The sequence below is a fragment of the Mirounga angustirostris genome, unplaced genomic scaffold (assembly GCF_029215605.1).
Source record: "Mirounga angustirostris isolate CCGP_5_RB_7025 unplaced genomic scaffold, mMirAng1.0.hap1 SCAF_6, whole genome shotgun sequence".
Lineage (NCBI taxonomy): Eukaryota > Metazoa > Chordata > Mammalia > Carnivora > Phocidae > Mirounga > Mirounga angustirostris.
Window position 1 is genome coordinate 54,692,983 of NW_026991714.1, and position 21,245 is coordinate 54,714,227.

Sequence of the window (21,245 nt, forward strand, 5' to 3'; positions counted from 1 at the left end):
ACATGCCAGACCATTATTACCATATCAGATGACTCCAATGTGAAGCTGAGAACTACTGGTCTACCCATAAGATGGACTCAAGAAATGGCTCAGTTAGCAAGCTGAGCCATGATGGAAGATTGGAGGCACACTGAAAAACTGGAGTGTTGGGGGAGGGTGGAGAAAGGGACAATAGCCAGCCTCGCCAATTTTACATCGTTGCAGAACTTGTCTTGCAGTAGGAGGAGGGGGTTGTCATGTGATTTATTATCCCTCAGCCTCTGAGAGTCCTGGGAAGTTAAACTGTACACTATCCCAAGGATGGTGGGACTACCTCCACAAAGGAGTAGCCATTGCAGAAAATGTAAGTCATTTCACAAGATGGGACTTTAGCAGACTTTGGGGACTGATAGCTAACAGCTTCCTCCTTGTTTTATGTTCACTCAGAGCCTGGGTGTATGCCAGATTCTCAAGTGCTCTGTAGCTTTCCCCCCATGGTGGAAGATGCAAATTACCTGCCCACAGGTTGATTATGGCTTGAAGATACTTTTTTAAGATTTTATTTATTTGTCAGAGAGAGCACATAAGCAGGGGGAACTGCAGGCAGAGGGAGAAGCAGGCTCCCTGCTGAGCAAGGAACCGGATATGGGACTCAATTCCAGAACCCTGGGATCATGACCTGAGCAGAAGGCAGACATTAACTGACTGAGCCACCCAGGCATCCCTTGAAGATACTTTTTGACTGGCCAATATTTTTAGTCACACACACAAACATTCAGGATTTCTGGCTTTTCTTCAAAGATCTAGCTTTGCTGGGACAGCACTCCTGCAGGACAGCTCTCAGCTGCTGCCTTTTGATGGAGACCTTATTCTCTGGTTTGCTGCAGGCTTCATCCTAGCCTTTTTGTTTCATGCCTGCTCACTTCACACATTACTGTTACTTGCCTAGTCTGGAAGGTATTTGAGTTCACAGGATTCCCCCTCCTTCAGAATTCCTATGCCTAAAGTTAGGCAAAATTCTCATAAAGACCCATTTGTGTGTCATCAATACAAAAGTGAAGAGCTCTTAGATGTTAACTAGACTTATTGTGGTGATCTTTTCATAATACATACAAATAACGAATCATTATGTTGTACTCCTGAAACTAAATGTTTTATGTCAATTATATCTCAATAAAAAAGAAATAAAAAAATGGAAACTCATCCCCACCCCCCACCCCCAAAAGAGGAAATAGTTCTCCACTGGGAAAGATGGGATACAGGCCAAGGGCATGGCCTGAACACAGAAAACCCTTTCCTCACAACTGAGGGAGCGCACCAAGGCAAGTGAAGACCAGCATCTGAGTAAATGGCCTGAGTCACCATGTGTTCCAGTCAGCAAAGTGGCCTCCATTGGTACAAATCTCTTTGTAGGAAATGAGGCGGAAAGCTGCCCAACTGTAATTTCTGTCCACTGGTCTTCCTTCAGTCTTTGGAGACACACATAATCAACTTCTCTCTTCTTTCATACCCAGACTTCCAAAATTTTGAAGACAACTATCATTACCCCTGCCGGCCTCTTCCCACTTCCAAAGGCTTCTTCCCAATAAGCCTAATTCCCTGGACAACTCTCCTAAGATATAGTTGAGACTTCATCTTCATTCTGGTAAATCCCTAGCTTGGCTGTGCCACCCAAATGTGCTATTCCAAAGTCAGCAGCTTGAGAGAGAGGACAGAAGGGCAGTCAGAGTAGATCTTCTGACTCAGACCCTGGTCCTCTATCACCTGTCCTAACACTCCATGAGCTTACAGATTAGAAGACAATTGAGGATTCCCAAACTGAGGCCCTTTGAGGTACAGGGGCATGACAAGACATAGCCTTCCCTTTACATGGCTCCAGGGGAAGATCCTCCCTTAAGGAACACACCAAGTCTTTGTAATGGATAAAATCCAAAAACCCTACTCTGTCCTTATATCCTTTCTCCTCAATGGGCTGACACAATTTTGTAAGGATGACACCCTACCTTTGAAATATGCTTCGCCTCAAGAAGTTAGAGTCCATTTGAAAGGGCCAGTAAAGTAAGCTGGGGTGGTGGATGGTGACAACTTGTTTATTTTCCATGGCGTTGCTCATTAAGTCAGCTTTGGCATAATTAGGAGAGATGAAATTCAAGCCAATCTCTGAACTGCTGGTTTTACAGTTTGAATAAACAAGACAGGATTGATGCTGCTGGCTCAACTGAGATTTGAGGTTAGATGTAGTTTTGGTTTAACGTTCCTTTATTTCATTAAATGAGATAGTGTATGTGAATCACTTAAAGTTACTGGAACATGTTCATTTTTATTACTAATCCATGTTTTCTGGCCATTCTTAACCATCTTTACATCCACCATAGTCTTTACGATGGTTCCCACACATAGCTGTCAGTCAATGAAGGAGAGTAAACCGATACTGGAGATGTTAGTTGGCTGTCTCCGACACGCAGTTATGGGGCCACTTACACCCATCCCTTCCACAGAGACCAGAACAAAGAGCTTAGACTACAAGGTTTGGGTAGCTGAGGAAAGTTGTTAAAGTGGGTTAGCAGGTTCTTAAAACTTGGGATCATGTCAACAGCAGTTCCATCTGGAGGGAGACAGAGTGGATTAGATGTTCTCTCAAATCTGTCTCACATCTATGGATATCCTACTCTCTTTTCAGTCTTTTGGCACAGAATGCTATGCTACCTCACTTGAGATCATTCCTATAGAACCAATAGGAAGATAAAGTGAAAGCAAACCAGCAATCAAATTTGACTGTCTTCCATCCTAAGGAGCTTGGTGTATAGTCTTTAAGGCATCAGCATCTGTCAGGGGCTCCAGCAGGGAATCCTATTCAAGGACACAGCATAAGAAGCACAGAGAATCAACCCAAGTGGTACTAAAGAGGACAGGATGGGAGGACATTTTTTATTTCCCCAGATCTTCAGGCAACCTCACTAAGCTGGAGGTCACATGCAGCTGAGTATGAAACCAAGAAAAATATGAGGCTTAAAAAATATTGTGCATTATAATTCTTCAATCTCTGGAAGGCTAGGAGCCCAAGGTCAGTGTGGCAGGAAGCAGTGCAGATTCCCAGCCCAGCAGTCACACAATCTTCACAGTCTTGAGCATATCTGACAGTATATATGTGTCATCCCAACCCTTCCCAGGCTTCCTCAGGGTCTGCTCCAAGGCCTGGGCCATTTCCAAGAGCTCTGGCGTGGCAAGTTTCTGCTCCGGGTGCAGCTGACAGAACAGGATCTCATTTACTTCACCCTCAATTCGCCGGACATACAGGAGGGGGAAGACCGCTTTGAGCCCAGTCAGCACTGAGTCCTTCAGCCCCAAGTCCCGGCACACAAGGTTGAGGATAAAGACACCTACAGGGTGGGAAGGAAAGAGTCATGTCTCACAGATCAGGGGACATGTTGGAGACAAGGTTCAGCTCTGAGGAATAGACCGATTCCTGCTACAGGGAAGCTGGTAGCCTAAGAAAACACAGCTGCAGTGAGTTTGCAGAGAGCACAATGCATATGAAGGCAGGAATATGTGAACTATGAGAAAACTTAAAGCTAATTTCTTGCTCTTCTGTGCTGCTAACAATTTATTTTACCATTCTCCATACCTCAGTTTCCCAAAGAAATGCTTTGAGAAAGAAATAATTAATACCCCAAGAAAAAAATGTACCAACTCCACAGGGGTGTTACATTCTTGACATATACATTACAGAGTATTTATCTGCCAGGAAGAGGGCCAAGGTTACCTTGACCTATGACAATGAAGGTTCCCAAAAACTCTGTTCACCCAAGTACCTGACACCAAATCAAAACATCTGGGAGGCTGTCTACATAAGGACTAAGAGCTCTAGCTTCCAAGTCACAAGGACATCAGTTGGAGCCCCAGCTTGTTACCTTGTGTCACCTTGGCAAAGTTTCCTTACGTCAGTTTCCTTATCTGAAAATGGGCTGCTATGAAGATGAAACAGCATTAACACCTAGGGCAGCCCACATGGAAAGAAATCAAATGGTAGCTAACATGACCAAGTTGGGGGAAATGTAAATTACTACACATTGTAAAACTGTTTGGTAACATCTAGGAAACCCCAGCTTACAAGTAAACTATGATCCAGCAATTACAACCCCATCTATGTGCCCGACAGACTGCAAATATATTTCACCAAAAGCCATCTACTAGAATGTTGATGTCAGTACTGCTTATAAAAGCCCCAAGTAGGAAATGACCCAACACCAACAGCAGAATAGAGAAACGAATGCGTTATAAACACACAACGATACTACACAACAATATAAATAACAATGTAAATACAATACTATGGATAAATTTCACAAAGATCATGTTTGGTAAAAGAAAACAAATAATATGTTCCATAAGATTCCATGTATACGAAGAACAAAAATGGGCAAAACTAAGCTGTACTGACTGAAGTTAGGATATGGGTTATCCTTGACAGGAGGAGGAGTTACTGGAAGGAGGTAAGAGGTGGACTTTCTGGGGGGCTACAAGTGTTCTGTGTTTGATGAGAGTAAACGGGTGTGTTCAATTCAGGGAAGTTCATCGAGCTACACACTTATGACAGGCCCATTTTTCATTAAAAAGAAAACAATTTTTAAAGGACCCATCCTTCCTCCCTGCCCAACCTTTTGTACCTCCTACCTTCAGGAGTCAAGATGCTTTTGACCTTCTGCAGGAAAGACTGGTCCACAAAAGCTGGTGGTGGACAACTCATTCCCAGTGTTGGGTCCTTACTGTCGACATCAAACATGACGACATTGTAGTGGGGCTGTCCTGGGAAAGAGAAGCAAACGAGTCTTTGTCTAACACCATCTACCTTCCTACACCATATGTCCCCTGTGACCTGTGGTGGCCGCAGGTGGCTAAGTCAGAAGGATGACATGGAGGTTGTGGTTTGTCTGTAAGGGCACTGACGTCACTGTCCAGGGGAGTCACTGTCCATCAGGGTTCTGCTGTGAGCACCCCACATGACAGACAGGGCTTTTACCTGATCTTTTCCTCCACATTTAAAAGTACCTTCCATAAGCACACACATTCATGGGATCCATGCTAGCATGATTACTACTTGGTTAAGAGTCCATCTATACCAGTAATTTTGAATCCCAGCAGAACATTAGGGTCACCTGGGAATATTCAAAGTACTTTGAGAACCTGGGCTCCATTCCTGACCACCTGAATCAAAAACCCTGATGTGGGAAGGAACAGGTAGGAGAGGAGATAGGAAGCCACAGGTATTTTTCTTAAACTCCCAGGTAATTCGAAATACAGGCAGAATTGAGAACTATTGATTTAGGCAGAGCAGCTGCCTAAGTCTTTAGGGGCTGACCCAGCAAATGCTTGCAGGAGAAAATGTTCTCAAATTAAAGTTAGTGTATCTTTTCTAGTACTTGAACAATAGCTGGCTCAAGAAATATTTTACTAAATGGGTGAGAAAGAACTGATGAAGGATCAGATGCACTCCTTGCTATAATGGAAATAGTTTTTACAAGGGGTAAGCTTGCAATGCTACGGACTTTCAGCAAACTCTGAGACTATGATAATGATTATTCAATAATTAATAAATACTGACACAGGACTACTGCATGCCCATTACTGTGCATGGCACAGATCTTGTTTTGGTTTCTTAGAGAGCAGAACATGCTGGCTCATCAAAGTCCAAGAATAACCACTGCCCACATTTGTAGCTGTGAGCCCTCCAATAATCTGGAAGGTGGTTGTTAGAGACGATTGCCAGGCTGTTCAAAACTGACTGATGGGCAGTAACGATGGCAACACATCACAGACTGAGTGCCTGCCATGAGCCTAGTGCAGTTTTCAATATTTCCCATGTACTAGCTGTGTTGGGCCTGGGCCCCCACACTGGCCCCAGCCTCAGAGAGGTAACCTGTGAGACTCTTGATATATACTTAAGTTCAGTTTGCAATTAAAATTCCTGCACCATCTGTCCATCCCAGCACCAAAGTACTCACTCCGGGCATCCTGTTTTGCCATACCCTAACTGGGAGATGCTCTGATCCAGTGAGAACCAGAGGATCAGTTATGGAATGGGCAGACCAGGAAGGGTGGGTGGCCCGAGCTCCCAGGTTCACTTAACTGAACCAACCTGACTGACTTCTCCCTGAGGGACTCCTGCTCTGGTATGCACCAGTCCCCAGGAGCCTACATACAAAGAGGCAAAAGAAGCACAGGAGCTATTGCAGAACATTAATATGCCTTTTGTCCTAAGTCTGAGATAGGAAATAGTAGAGCAAAATGGAGCCCTAACTCCAGCAGCAGCACGGCCACCAGAATTCCCACTGAGTAGCATCTGCTTCAGGGTTTCTCAACCTCAGCACTACTGACATTGGGGACAGATAATTCTTTGTCAGGGGTGGCTGTCCTGTGCACGGTAGGACGTTTAGCAGGATTTTTGGTCTCTACTCACTCACTGTCAGAAGCACCCTCACCCTGCGGTTATAAGGACCAAAGACGTGTGTGTAGACACTGCCCGATGCCCCCAGGTGTACAGCCACTGATCTACACGAATGCTGTTTGGCTCTCTCTCTGCTTCACCCGCAGCTCAAAGACTAAAAAAACAACTCCCAACACACACCCCAACTTTTCTTCTCCTTTTCCTCACCCGGCTACAGACCTTAGGTTCCTTGGGAGGATGAGGAAGTGGCAAGGACACAGAGTCAGAAGAGAACCAGGAGAAAAGCCCACTGAGCTGTCAGCACCCCAAGGGCAGAAATGGTCGGTTTTATGTGCTGCTGTACCCCAGCCCCTAGCACAGTGCTGGGCACATGGCTGGCACTCTAGATTTACTGAGGCAATACATCAACCGATGAATGAACAAATCAACGGGGGAAAGACTGGGACAATGCTAATTGTTCAAGATGAATTCTAGAGGTCCTTGCAGGCCTGCCGACTTTGGATGACTCTTCCCTCAACACCCCTCCAAATTCTCCAACAGCAGTACCTTCTCTTCCTGCCAGGCTGGTAATATAGTCCAGTCCATCTGCAATATGGACCTTCATCCGGTCGCTCTGGGAGAAGCCAAACCACCGGCTGGCCACTTCCAACATGGAGGGGTCGATCTCCACAGCATCAATGCAGGACTTCGGGAAATGATCGTGGACAAACAGGGGGAGGCTGCCCCCACCCAGGCCTACCACCAACAATGCCAGTGGGGTCTCTGCAATAAAGGAATAAAGCATCACTTGACAATCTGCTCACTGAAAGTTTTGTACCAGCCTTGGGGAGGGTAAAGGAGGGAGCTGGATTATTGGCTCTGCCCAGGGGATACAAGATTTAGAGGCCCAGCCTCTCTGTCTCATCCCAGAAATTTAGGGCCAGTCTGACATCTGAAAACTCAACCGTGGCCTCACAATCCTTCCTTTACTAGATCCAGAAGCTGTGTGTTATTATTACAGACCCTTAAAGATCCCAAAGCACTCAGCTGACATCATACCAAGAGTCCCCACCATAAGCATTATTAGACTTCCCTAAGAACTGGGAGGGACAATGGCCAACATCTCGCTCATGATCACAAGGTAATGTAGATGCAATGCCCTCTGCCCAGCTTTCAACTCAAAGGCCACAGCTGCCCTCTCAGAAACATCAACCAACCGAAGGCAATCCATCCAAGTTCCAGAAATCACGGGAAAATAAAGGCCCAAATCCTAGTCCTAAGTACAGAGAAACCTCAGCAATCACAGGCAGACAGAAGAAGACAAGAAATAAGAAAGAATCACTGAAAGGAGACATTAAATGTAAGAGTAATATCTGAGGATTAAACCTAAGAACGGAGATTCTAGGACATACATCAACACCAAGATAGGCCAAAAGTACAGGATGTTTCAGTAAGACATCCTTGGGACTTTGGGTGAACAGTTACAAGCCTAGACAGAAAAATGAACATTTTTGCTACTATGGTCAGATCCAAACCTGTTATTAGTAATAAGGCTATGACTGTTCTGCCTATAATATAGATTTTTTAATTAAGTAGAAATTCAAGAAAGAATTGCATCTGGTACTCAAATAATACATTACTGAAAGCCAGAAATTCTCAAGTGCACAGGAATTTCTGGAGTCATGATTTTTAAATGTTCCTTCTGGTTACACGGGTAGACACATATGCTAACACTCATCAAGGGCTCCTGGGTGGCTCAGTCGTTAAGCGTCTGCCTTCGGCTCAGGTCATGGTCCCAGGGTTCTGGGATCGAGTCCTGCGTCGGGTTCCCTGCGCGGCAGGAAGCCTGCTTCTCCCTTTCCCACTCCCCCTGCTTGTGTTCCCTCACTCACTGTGTTTCTCTGTCAAATAAATAAATATAATCTTAAAAAAAAAAACAAAACTCATCAAACTGAACAACTTAAAATCTGTATACTTTATGTATCCCACTGAATACGTTTTATACTTTAATATTTTAAATAAATGAAAAGAAAAAATTTAGACACCCACAGGCGCAGCCATTTTGAGATTACAACCTGAGCTTCAGGGAAAAGCTACTGGATTTTATTAACTTAGAAGAAGATTGGGAAGAAGAAAACCATGAATATATGTGCATTTGTTGGTCTGTAACCGCTGTGCTCAAACCACAAGACAGCCGTCATCTTACACGCCCCCTCCTGTGGCAGGCAGCGGAGTGTCCCTCACCTAGGAGCAGCTCCGGGTTTCTGAGCAGGGCAAGGCCCGCAACCATTGCTTTGTGGTGTTCACAGCACAGGTAACTCTTGTCGATGGACTGCCCTGGGGCCGTGGGGAGGTCCTCTGGAGCGTCAGCAGGCCGCTGCTTCTTCCTGTCCTTTTTCCGTTTCTTCTGGGCTAAAGAGAGAGAGAGATGATGAGGTCCTATGCTTGGCACTCCAATCCGTGGAAAGCAAGCCATAGCAGCAGCACTGTGCCGTAGCGAGCTTGATCAGACTCAAGAACCCACACCACTAGGCGTGGAGCCTACTTTAAGAAAAAAAAAAAAGGATCCTAGAGGACATGGCCTAGATCTACACTGTCCAATACCGTAGCCACTAGCCACTTGTGGCTATTGAAATGTAAACATAAATTACAATTTAAAAACATTAAAGATTCAGTACCTTACTTGCACCAGCCACACTCTATGTGCTCAGGAGGCACATATGGTTAATGGTTACCATATTGGGCAGCTAAGTGGATATTAAACATTCCCTCCAATGCAGAAAGTTCTACTGAATAGCATCAGACCAGGTGACCTCTAAGGTACCCACCAACTCTAAAGCCCTTCTGAAACATATGCTAGTGGCTGGCAGTATGGAGAAGGTGGGGTTCACCTGCACCCGTAATGTTTCTGGCTCACCTCACAGAAGTTTACTGAATTAATACAAAACAGATGCATATGGAGCAACATACAAAAGGGATGGCCTCTAAACTGAAGGCATTAAAGTGATAACCACATCTATTTGGTAAACCACCACCCCAGCCCCTTATCATTTGAGACCCAGGCTTCGCTCAAGAACAACGTACACCTCCATTCTGCTTATTGCCGTTTACACTTGAAGAGCCCAGATGGTAACAGGACAACTTGCAGAGCCACGTGCCTCTGATCACAGGTACCCAGGTCTGTCCTACATCTTGGCCAATCTCCCAGGTCAGTCTGACCACCCCAGATGGAGAGTCCAGGCCACGTCCACTTGGGTCCCACCAGTGTGCGGATGACACCTCACCTCTGTGAGACACATCCTTCAGCAACCTGGCTTCTGACTGCACCACATTCCTGTTGCTGAGGAAGATCAGCCGCCGGAAGTAGTGCTTGTCATCTCCCTGCACGTCCTCGACCACATAGCTGCCACTCAAGGGACTGCAGTCTTGGTGCTGAACGGTCCGGACCCCGATGTCCCCACCCACAGACAGAAAGGGCACCTGAAGATATAACAGAGATGTGGTCAACCACCAGCGCAATTAAGAACAATAGAAATGATAATCGTTTCCCTTTGTGTGTGTGTATGAGGAATCCCCATACCAAGGTTCAGGACAGCAAGAACTTCCAAGATTTGCCATTCTATTAAAGAACTTTCCTGGGGCCTTTCAGCAGATCACAAAAGGTTTAATTCACTCTTTGGAAAACCAATTGAACACATAAAGATCCCCCAAACCCTTAGTGAAATGCAAGGGTTCTCCCTCACAAAAACATGATGTTCTCCTTAGGAATCCTCAAAGGATTTTCCATAAAAGCTAGAGGGAACCCTCCGGAGGGAACTATAACTATGAGAGAAGGAATCTGAACAGGGATAAAGAGAACAAAATCCAGAGAGAAAGCAACCATTCCAAGTTTGGAGAAATCTCTCCCTTCCCCCAGTTACTCTCATCTTTTTCCCCATTCTTCTAAACAGGAGAAAAAATTAGGAGAAAAATACATTTTCCCCCTAGACTTTTCCATTTCCCCTCCCAATCTTTGCTTCTATTTCTTTTAAAGACCTCCAAGAGTATTTAATAATCACCAGGGACCCCTGACTTTGCAGAGATGCAGGCACTGGAGAGAAGGTCCCAAATGACCTCCCCACAGGATCTACATCTCTTTTATGGACACCAACCCCAAATTCTGCCAGGAAGAATCAAACACACATTCATCTGCAAACACAAGACAGCATAGTGGGCAGAACCACAGGCTAGAACCTGGAAGTCTAGGTTAACCAGATCTGTTACTACAGCAACAAGCCCCTAGGGACCTTGGCTTTCCTATCTACCACGGATAAAGTACCTGTAATGCACTCACCTGTCAACTGCCATCAGCATGATGGAACGAGACAATGTCAGCAAAAACCCTGTTTCCTTCCCAGGAAAATACCAGACCAGCAATGCTAATATCCTGAAAACTAATCTGAGCTGTTTTGCCTCTTTTCCATTCTACACTCAGATAATGATGGTTCTAAGAAGCAAAATGCTCAAGGAAGGTCTGCACAAAAGAGGGTAAGGAGAAACAGTCTGAACAATCCACAGTATAAAGAGCTAGAGCCTGCAAGGTGGAGAGCATTTCATCTCTGTGGAGTCTCAGAAGCCCCACAAACACAGATGCTACTGGGGGTCTCAAAAGAGCAACCACTCTCCTTCTTCTCACTGCCTGGGGCAAGAGAACATAAGTACTGCCCACTTAGTTCTGAGCTGTTGGCATGCCCTTCAGTAATAGACTAGGGGCAGAGACCCTCATCCTAGCTCCTTCTAAGACACCCTCTGCCTTCGTGGCTGCTAATATGACTTCTCTAGAGATCAATGAAAGCTGCTGCCAGAGCTCTGTTACCTGCTGCTGGGCGGGCATCCCGGCAGGAGCCAACTCCATGACTCTGGCTGACAGCTCGGCCTGAATGCTGTCCATGCCTTCGTACCGCTGGCCTCGGTGGAGGGCCACTGTGATCAGCCTCCTGAAGCCTGCACTGGCCGCCAGCTGCTTCCGACCCTCCTCCATGCCAAAGAGCCACTCAGTCTCGCGACCCTGGGGGACTGGAAAGAGGCACTTGGTGACACGGAGTCCAGGGAAGAGTGTTCAAGCCCCAACCAATATGACCTACATGGCAGAGTCAGCCCCAGCGTAGGCCCAGCATCCCTTCCAACTGTGACCCACTGAGGGCTATCAATTCCCTAGTGCACAATGCCCTGAGCAAAGCAGCCATCAGACACATGGTAGGACCCACGTGACCATGTAAGGGGGAGAGGCAGGTACCTAGTGCAAGAAAAATAGCAATAATACTAACACTTATTATATGCCAAGCAAAATTCCAAGAAGTTTACAAACAGAAACTAATTGAATCCTCACAAGAGTCTAAGATGCAGGTGGTATTATTAGTCCCATTTTATAAACGAGGCCATTCAGACACAGAATGGAATTATTTACCCAAGTTCATACAATTAGTAAACGGTGAAGCTGGGGCTCAAACCCAGGCAGCCAAACCCCAGGCTCCATGCTTATATCGACTTTACTATTTGTGCCCATCAGTAGACAGGTAGGCTTATGGAATACTTGGGAAAATAGCTCACTTGTCAGCAAATTACCAGCATGATGATTTCAACATCTTGCCTTTGTCTAGAATATCCTACTTTTGAAGATTTTATTTATTTATTTGACAGAGAGAGACACCGTTGAGAGAGGGAACACAAGCAGGGGGAGTGGGAGAGGGAGAAGCACACTTCCCGCTGAGCAGGGAGCCCGAAGTGGGGCTCAATCCCAGGACTCTGGGATCATGACCCAAGCCGAAGGCAGACGCCTAACGACTGAGCCACTCAGGCGCCCTAGAATTTTCTACTTTTGAAAGCACTTCGTCATCCTATTTCTTTTGATCATTACTGAGGTAAATCGGGTATCATTTACACCCTTCACTAATGCCACTTCTGTTTATTAAGCACTTATCATGTGCAAGCACCACTCTAAGAGATTTATACTTCTCACACCTACACAACACAGTTAGCCATCCCACTTTATAGATGAGGAAACTCAGGCACAGAAAGAAAAGGAACATTCAAGGTCACATCACCAGGAAGGGACTGAGCTAGAACTGGAACCCAAATAGTCACTTTTTTAGCAACTACTCTGTACTGTCTCCCTAAATTCAGCAGAGAAGCACAGCCAATTTCCCCCAAGTCCTGCAGCTCACAGGCTACAGAGCTGAGACTCTGCTGCTTCCATGACTCCATGTTACAAAGTAACTCTCTACACTGTGAGACTTACCTAATTTATCCCTCTCTCTCCTCCCTACCAAACCCATTCTCACACCAAGCCTTTGCAATGGAAGATGTGAAGAAATAAGCCTCAAATCTTAAGCAGGTAGCTGGACAGCACTATTCCCCCTTCCTCATGCCTGGGCTAGTCTAACCTCTTGAAGTGCTACGCCCTGCAAGATAAAACCGGCCACGGTGTACCCATCCACCAAAGCCCCAGCCCCTCTGAGCCAGCCCCTCCAAGGAAGAGAGGGAGCAATCCCAACTCACTGATGAAAATGGCAAAATGATTGTCCCGCGATGGTTTCACAGTGGGGCTGTCCACCACGTGGAGGGTGTAGCGTGGCTCCCCCGTGTCCCCATCGCACAAGTCCAGAGATACACTCCCCAGCCCGGCTTTGCGGTACAGCTGGCTGCACAGCCAGGCATACTGCTGCCGCTCCCGCACCGCCTCGGCCAGCCGCTCGGCACTCTCCAGCCGCACAGGCTTGCCCTGCTCCTGAGCACATAGCTCAAAGATTTGAAGGGCAGAGCCAGGGACTGGCCTGAACTTGGTCATGATGAAGGCAAAGACAGGTAGGGAGAACCGAGGCTCTGCTTCCAACACCTGGTCCTGGCTGTTGGCCACCTGGTGCACCCTCACCATCCACCCCTCCCGGGAGAAGTGACCCACTGCTTTCTTCAGGATGTGAGCCTGAGCCAGGGAGATGCAGAGGTAGCGACCGCCCACCTGCAGGACACGGCCAACCTCAGCCAGCATCCTGTCCACTTGGTGCAGGGTCTTCTCCTCCTCATCTGTCAGGACAGCGTCCAGGGTGCCCTTGTCCAACACCACCTGGAACGAAGCATCAGGAAACTCCATCTGTGTCATGTCCATCTTCAAGAAGCTCATCTGGGGCCGTCGGCTGGCATTGCGTTCCTTCATTTGCTTGATGACCACCTCACTGATGTCAATGTTCACTATATCCTGAATGCCCACATCATACAGCTGTTCACTTAGCTCTGAGTTACCACACCCAATCACCAGCACCTGAGGGGAAAAAGCCAACAAGGTGAAGGAGATCAAGACAAAGGAATGACCTGCAGACACTTCCAGGAATCAAGTCTCACCTTGGCTATTAATTTTTCAGAATGTATAAAGGTTATTGTCAGCAGAGAGCACCATTACAGAGGTGATTCTAGGTTCCATCCTGAAATACTGCTGCTTAGAGAAACTCACCGGTGAAAACCACATTCAGTCACACAATGCAAGGTATGTAAAAATGGGTTTCCATACTGCAAAAACAAGTTAATCCTGGTTGTTCTTTCTCTGAAGCAAGCACTGATTATTCAAGAAGTGATAGGAAGTCACAGAATCCAAATTGTTTTACTATTAAAAACCTACTTGTGGCATAACCCTACTCCACTCATGCCTAAAGGCACACCTCATGGTATTCTATTTTCTTTTTCTGTTTGTTTTGTTTAAGTTGGCTCCACCCCCAGCACGGAGCCCAAGGCAGAGCTTGAACTCACAACCCAGAGGTCAAGACTTGCGCAGAGCTCAAGAGTCAGACACTTACCTGACTGAGCCACCCAGGTGCCTTTATTCTGCTATTTTCTGAAGCCAAACTTAAAACACAAGTTGTTGCCTCCCTCTCTGTGGAGCAATCGCCCATTGAGCCTTCAAAATTTGGCCCCAATGTCACCACCTCTGGAAAAGCCTGGTGGGAAATGCATAAGCCTGGGACTGAATGGGGCTGAGTTTAAATTCCCATGTGACCACTCACTACATGTATGATTTTGGACAAGAAACTGACGCTCAGAGCCGGAGTTTCCAAATCGATACAACGAAAGAACCTTACAGAGTTATTATGAGATTTCAACTGCTGAAGGCACACACACACACACAGCACTCAGCAGAAGTCTTGGCACTGAGAGCATCCTCCACCAACGTTACCTTCCTATCCTCTTTCTTCCCCACCTCCAGCACACTTCGTCTCCACCAAACCCCTAGCATTGAACTTAGCAGTTGTCCCTCCTGGAACGTGCCTTAGGGTTCCTGTGCTTATGAGCTGAGCACAGGGCCTGACATGCAGCGTGCCAGCAACAACCACTCCCTTAACAGAATCATCTATCAGTAAAGCCACGGGTTTTCTCTGCTCTACAGACACGGACAGTGACAGAAACGCACACCCTTGCTCGAGGAGCCGATCGCTAGGTTGGACTACGAGTCACTCTTCCCGTGAGATTACTAAGTCAAGGACTGCTGGGAGCAGGAGGTCTCTTACCTGAAAACCTTTAAAAGAACATTTTAAAATTGCCCTTGAGCCGAGTGATGCACAGAATCCGGAAAACACGGGCCCCATTTGTTACTAAACTACGGGCCTGTCGCTATCCACCAAGTGCAGGGTCAAAGTGCTCGTTGCCACACGCCCGAGCACACACTCGGGGCCGCCGCGCCGCGCTCACCTTCTCTCTGGGTTTGATGTACTTGTGCAGCAGCCCGCACAGCTCCAGGTAGCTTCCATACCACTCGAAAGCTCTCCTTCCTCGCTGCTGGAAGAACTTCTCCCAGTAGTCCGCGGAGCCAAACTCCTTGCAGCTTTTGGGTAAGAGGTTCATGTTGTCACTGTCCGAGCGGCGCCTGCAAGACCCTCCTCCTCGCCCTCCGAGGTACCATCGGTTAGGCTTCCACACACGCTGGCGCCGGGCCCCTGCAGTGGAATTCTTCCCACGACCAATAACCACGCTGATTTATCCCCCGCTCAAAACCCAGAGGGATGACGCTTACACGCCAGCCCCACGCGCGGGACACTGAACCCAATAGACGCTCACCCGTCCTCCCGGCTCACAGCCCCCGCCGCACGTGCGGAAGCCCCCACACTCCCTCAGAGCGGGGCTTCCGAACCCGCAATCATATCCGGGTGCCAGGCGTCGCGATTGGTCGGCCACGCAGACCCTCCCTGCGTCTCATTGGTCACCGCGTGTCGCTCCTGGCACCTCATTGGCCGAGACGCGCTCGCCACACGCAGGCGGAGTCGTCGCGGCGGCGGAGCGTTCCCCTGCGGGCGACAAAGGGGGCGGGGCCACGGGCCTGAGTCCGGGCGGAAGAGGCCCCGCTGCCTCGGCTGCAGATTGCCTCCGAGCGCCGCGCGAGGGCAGCCGTCCCCGGTCGGAGCTTTTCCTCCGCGGCGGAGGCCGCCCCAGCCTCCTGAGATCTGTGTTCGCTTTGGGTCCGAGCGGGCCTCGTGGCCGCTTCTCATCTTGAAGGGCCGAAGCGCGGCCGGCGGGGCACGCGGGGAGGACGAGGCCCCGGAAAAGAAAAACCAGCAGAAGGACGTGAGGCAAGGAATGAGGAGAGCCGGTCCTTAGCAAAAGAAAGCCATCCTAGCCAGGTTACCTTCGGCATCTCCCGCCCCACCCTCCCTTAGTTTAACCACTTGACTTGGATAATTGAGGTTTATTTTGGAGAAAACTGGCACTGGGCGGTATTTTTTCTGCACCAAAATGCAGGATTCCACTATTAATGTCGTGACGTGGAAATTCACAAGAGGAATAGCAACCACGTATACAGAGGTGCCTCCTCACCTGCTTCTCCCCCCAAAGCACAACATGCAGATTTCAGACTCCTTTTGACAATCAGCCTCCTTAGGTTGTCATTCCGGTGTCATCTATCAGCAGTTGCTACTGCTTACTTGATGTGTTTAATGAGCAAACTGTACTTTCCGATGCCCGTCTTATGCTAATACCCTAAGGAAGTTCCTGTGACCGGCACATGTGCCAAATACGAGCATCGCTGGGCTTTTCACAACACTATAAATTGCGGAGGGAATGTACAGACCGAGCAGGGCACATGTGCGTGGAATGGGCATCTATAGTCTGGGCTATTGTAGACCTCACGAGCAGAGGTAGCCAAAAGGACTGGTAATCGTTGAAGTGGACTTAAACTTTGGTTTAAGAGAGTAGTTCTCAAATTTTGGCATGCATCAGAATCACTTGGAAGACTTACGAAAACAGATGGCTGAGCCCCACTTCCAGAGTTTCTCATTGATCAGGACTATCCTGAGGTCTAAGGATTTGCATTTCCGGCAAGAGTGATGCCAATGATTGGTCCAGGACCACACTTAGAGAACTACTGTTTCAAAATAGAAGAGAAAAGCCACAACGAATTTAGTTCCCACTCCACAACTTTGACAGGTTACTCTAAGAGCCCTCTACAAGCGACATCAAAGAAAATCTATCCTCGTGTACCACCTGTTGAGTTCATATTGTTTCCTTTCAACAAAGGAACTGGAAGGAGCCTCTGAGGTGGCTTCAGCTACTACATCATGTGGAGTTCCTAATGAGTGAGATATGGGTCCTTTCAGAAAACGCTGATTGAGAGCTGAGGACACTGCTTTTGCCTGAAGTGCTTCACAGTACCAAAAGTAAAACCATTTAAACAACAAACAAAAACACACAGCCTCGGGGCACCTGGGTGGCTCAGTTGGTTAAGCGACTGCCTTCGGCTCAGGTCATAATCCTGGAGTCCCGGAATCGAGTCCCGCATCAGGCTCCCTGCTCAGCGGGGAGCCTGCTTCTCCCTCTGACCTTCCTCCCTCTCATGCTCTCTGTCTCTCATTCTCTCTCTCTCAAATAAATAAATAAAATCTTTAAAAAATATATATTAAAAAAAAAATTAAAACAAACAAACAAAAAAAAACACACAGCCTCAGCCCTCTCTGCTGAGGATTTATTAAATTCATCAAACATTTAAATTGCCTAGGATGAACCAATCTTTGTGGTAAAACTAAGGATACCGTGGTAAGCAAGGCAGTCACCTGGTAGACACACATCAAACAATTACAAAAATAATCTGTATGAGGGTTGTGGTGAATGCTGTGAAGGAGAAGGAGAAGGTTCTATAACAGCAGATACCTTCCAGACCTCTCCTGCTCTGGAGGTGACCAGAGAAGGCTTTCCTGGGAAGGGACAAAAAGTTTCTATAATCGGTCAGTTTTGGTAAACACTGCACATCTGAACTTGTTCTAGTAGTATCAGCATGACATAGGTAAGAACCAAGTATTTCACCCTCTGAAGATCTCTTCAGAACCTTTGGCTCCTGCTTTTCCCTCTGTCTCTATTGTCCTTTCTCTTAATGAATTGATATTGGACAGATAGTAAGAAGTGATTTCTGTCATTGCCCAGGCACCAGCCCCTTATTTAACGCCTTTATTTTTTGCACTGTGTTTCAGATTAAGAGGATAAGTACTTTATCTATTGTCGCCTGTGTCTGCTCCCTTCTTACAGCCTAAGGAAGCAGTAACAACCACAGAACACTAAGCTAAAAGTTGCTACAGGTTTCCTAAAATGTATGAACCACTCTTGCAGAAATAATTTACATATAGCATTAGACTCTGTCTTTTAAAATACTTACATTTGAAACGAGTGCTTTTGACTATAAAATATAATTAAGCAGTATCATTAGTATAGTTAGTTTAAGCTAATTAGGTATGAAAATGGTTTGTGTTTTAGGGGCGCCTGGGTGGCTCAGTCATTAAGCGTCTGCCTTTGGCTCGGGTCATGATCCCAGGGTCCTGGGATCGAGCCCTGCATCGGGCTCCTTGCCCAATGGGAAACCTGCTTTTCCCTCTCCCACTCTCCCTGCTTGTGTTCTCTCTCACTGTCTCTCTCTCTCTTCTCTCTGCCAAACATACATAAAATCTTAAAAAAAAAAAATGGTTTCTGTTTTATTAGGATCTCCAGAGTGGAGACCAGTGTGCTTTATAATGCAAAGTGAGTGTAGATATGGCCATTCAGTGTCATGGGTTTTTTTCCCTAAAAATATAAATCCAGACCTCTAAATATATAATTTGCAACTACCAGTCTTACTTAATTTAAACATAAGGTTTTAGGAACAACATTCAATTGATTTTGCTAAAATAATTGCAAAATGAGGCATAATAAAAGCATTTCTTGAGTATGGGGGACAGAGAATAGGATAGAGCTTGTGACAGAATAACATTTCCCCATAGAGGTGTATGTCCTAATTCCCAGAATTTGTGAATAAATTAGGCTACATGGAAAGGGGAATTAAGTTGACTAAGCATCTGACATTAAACCGGGAGTCTAATCTAGATTATCCAGGCAGGCCCAATGTAATCACAAGAATCCTTAAAAGTCCTTAAAAGTGGAAGAGGGAGGCAGAAGAGGGAGAAGCAGAGAGGTAGCATGAGAAGGATCGGTGCAGCGTCGCTGGCTTTGAAGATGGAGGAGGGGGCTGGGAGCCAAGGAAAGGGCCTGCCGGCCTATGAAAGCTGAAAAAGCCAAGGAAAAGTATTGTCCCTTAGAGCCTCCAGAAGGAACTCAGCCCAGTACACACCTTGATTTTAGTCCAGTAGGACCCCATCAGGCTTCTGACCTCCAGACCTGGAAGACAATAAATTTGTATTAAGTTATTAAGGTTCTGGTAACTTGCTACAGTAGCAGGAAATACTACAGAGCATAGTCAGGAGAGGGTATGTGTGGTCGGGCAGAAGGTTACGCTGGGAAGAATGCAGCAGAAGATAAAACTGGGAACTGAGGTGAACGGCACTTCAGTTTTGAGAAGTCTTCCATTCTGAGCATTTAGATTAAAGCTGTCAGGCCTTAAGAAGCCAAGGGACAACTAGGGTCATGACAGAAAGAACTGATAGGAGAGAAGTTTTCAGGAAGAACAGAAGCATCTGATGTCTGATCCTGTCTAGGGAATAAAAGACCCGAGGACTCAAAATGGCATCCACATTGGCCTCTGGATGACTGGGGAAATTGCCTATACAAAGGAACAGGGAAGGAGAAAGGAGGTCATTTGTAGAACTGTTGCTTGAGAGGAATTTAGAGGCCACAGCTGGCTACAAGCCAGTCTCCCCGCCCTGCAGGCCTGTCCCAGGGCTCATACCCTTCCAAGTGGACTTAGTGGTCCAGGCCATGAAAAGACTTCATGCGTGGGGTGTAAAGCTGTTTAAAGGGAATCTCTCCTTGGTGTCCAGGGGGTGGCTCATCCAGTGCTGGAAGTAATTTCAGACTGGAAGTCTTTCCAAATGACTTTGTTTTCCACATTTGAGAAGTTAAGAATTGAATGTCTCCTGTGTCTTAGAAGAATGGAAGGCAGGCATGACATTCTAGGATAATGTACCATTTTATTAGCTGGCATCGGCACTTTCTTAAAGGTATTGTTGACCTGAGAAGTAATGCTCAAGCTGACATTGGATTCCTAAGATCGGGATAATCATAACAGTACTTTGCCATGAATTTCCTTGCACATTACCGTGAATTTGCAGGATGGACACACATGGACACACACACATCATTGAGGCAAAACTCTAATTGATTAAAAATAAATTTAAGGGCACCTGGGTGGCTCAGTCGGTTAGGCGGCTGCCTTCGGCTCAGGTCGTGATCCCAGGGTCCTGCTTGGCAGGGTGTCTGCTTCTCCCTCCCCCTCTGCCTCCTGCTCCCCCTGCTTGTGCTCTCTCTCTCTCTGTCAAATAAATAAAGTCTTAAAAAATAAATAAATAAATAAATTTTTAAAAGTTACATATGATGGAGTGAATTTAGCCAGCCTGCCTCTGGGTATTATATTTGATTCCCAGGATTCTCTTTGTTCAATAGTTTCTTCTGTCCGTGTGGACATCTGTGGGTGCACTGGTTTCCTGATAATGGGTGGACTGCATATCGACTTTTATGGGAGAAAACAAAGGGCATAGCAGAGCAGGCAGGTTGTTTGCCTTTGGGGCCAGTGGGCAATAACATTTTGAAAACTAGAAGCCAATGGACAACTAGGGTATGTACCAAGGGTGATGGCCTGTGCCTGGTTCGTCAGACCCCTACTGAGGAGGCTCCCAAGGCCTCTTTTTGCTTCTCGTCTTTGTGTTTTGCAGCCTGGATATTGGGAAAGATTCCAGGAGTACACCATCACAATTTTTCTCCATAATTCTATTCTAAACTTCAGTTCCTTTGCGGGAAAAGAAAAAACAAACCTTGGAAAACCAAGCTGTTTTTTTCTAAACTCTAGCACTCAGCACATCTACCATGAGCATCTCATGTATCCCATTTTTATTGAATATTCTGTCCTCTACCCATAACAAAATATTTTTCTACCACCAAAGAGAAGGACTTTAAAATAGCACTTAATGAATAAAAATCCCTAAGTGCTCCACCCAAGATAGATTTGTTTTTTAACTTTCAGGTCGAGATCCTTGAAAGAAACCCGGAGCCCAAAATTCCCGGTAGTCCAACAAAGGAGTCGTAAAACTGAAACACTTCTCCTGCCCTGAGAGTGCAAGAGGTCTTCTCCTAAGAAGAATCTCAAATTCTGGGGCCAGAACTCTTCAGGGCCCTGAATCCATCTTGTCTTTCAACAGTAGATCTTTATGCTAATTGTTCTGACACAGAGAAGGAATGAGTTTTCCCCAGGATGTGGCAATTGCATCCAAACCGCAGCTCTAGTGTTTGAAGACTCAACAGAGAAATGGCCTCAGGAAACGTGGCCTAAGTATTTCTGGAGCTAGATGGCAGGAAGGGGCACCTAAATGGCTAAAGTTAAGCCCCTTTCTTTATGCCAAACTATACAGCATAG

The 21,245-nt window shown here is 46.5% G+C and overlaps 1 protein-coding gene across 3 annotated transcripts; it reads right to left on the bottom strand.

The window, feature by feature from the left end:
* Positions 1–2,220: 2,220 nt before the first annotated feature.
* METTL13 (methyltransferase 13, eEF1A N-terminus and K55) lies at positions 2,221–15,585 on the bottom strand. 3 transcript variants are annotated; one of them, XM_064594324.1, is made up of 8 exons: positions 15,119–15,584; positions 13,401–13,700; positions 11,259–11,450; positions 9,688–9,883; positions 8,648–8,815; positions 6,971–7,186; positions 4,654–4,785; positions 2,221–3,359 (listed from the first exon to the last, which is right to left on the bottom strand). In XM_064594324.1, exons 1-8 carry the CDS (start codon positions 15,269–15,271, stop codon positions 3,085–3,087), a joined length of 1,632 nt encoding a protein of 543 aa, XP_064450394.1. In that variant the 5' UTR covers positions 15,272–15,584; the 3' UTR covers positions 2,221–3,084. The 3 variants fall into 3 exon arrangements, with proteins under 3 accessions (XP_064450394.1, XP_064450392.1, XP_064450393.1); XM_064594322.1 differs by having other exon boundaries at positions 11,259–11,458; positions 12,941–13,700; XM_064594323.1 differs by lacking the exon at positions 6,971–7,186 and having other exon boundaries at positions 11,259–11,458; positions 12,941–13,700; positions 15,119–15,585.
* Positions 15,586–21,245: the final 5,660 nt, after the last annotated feature.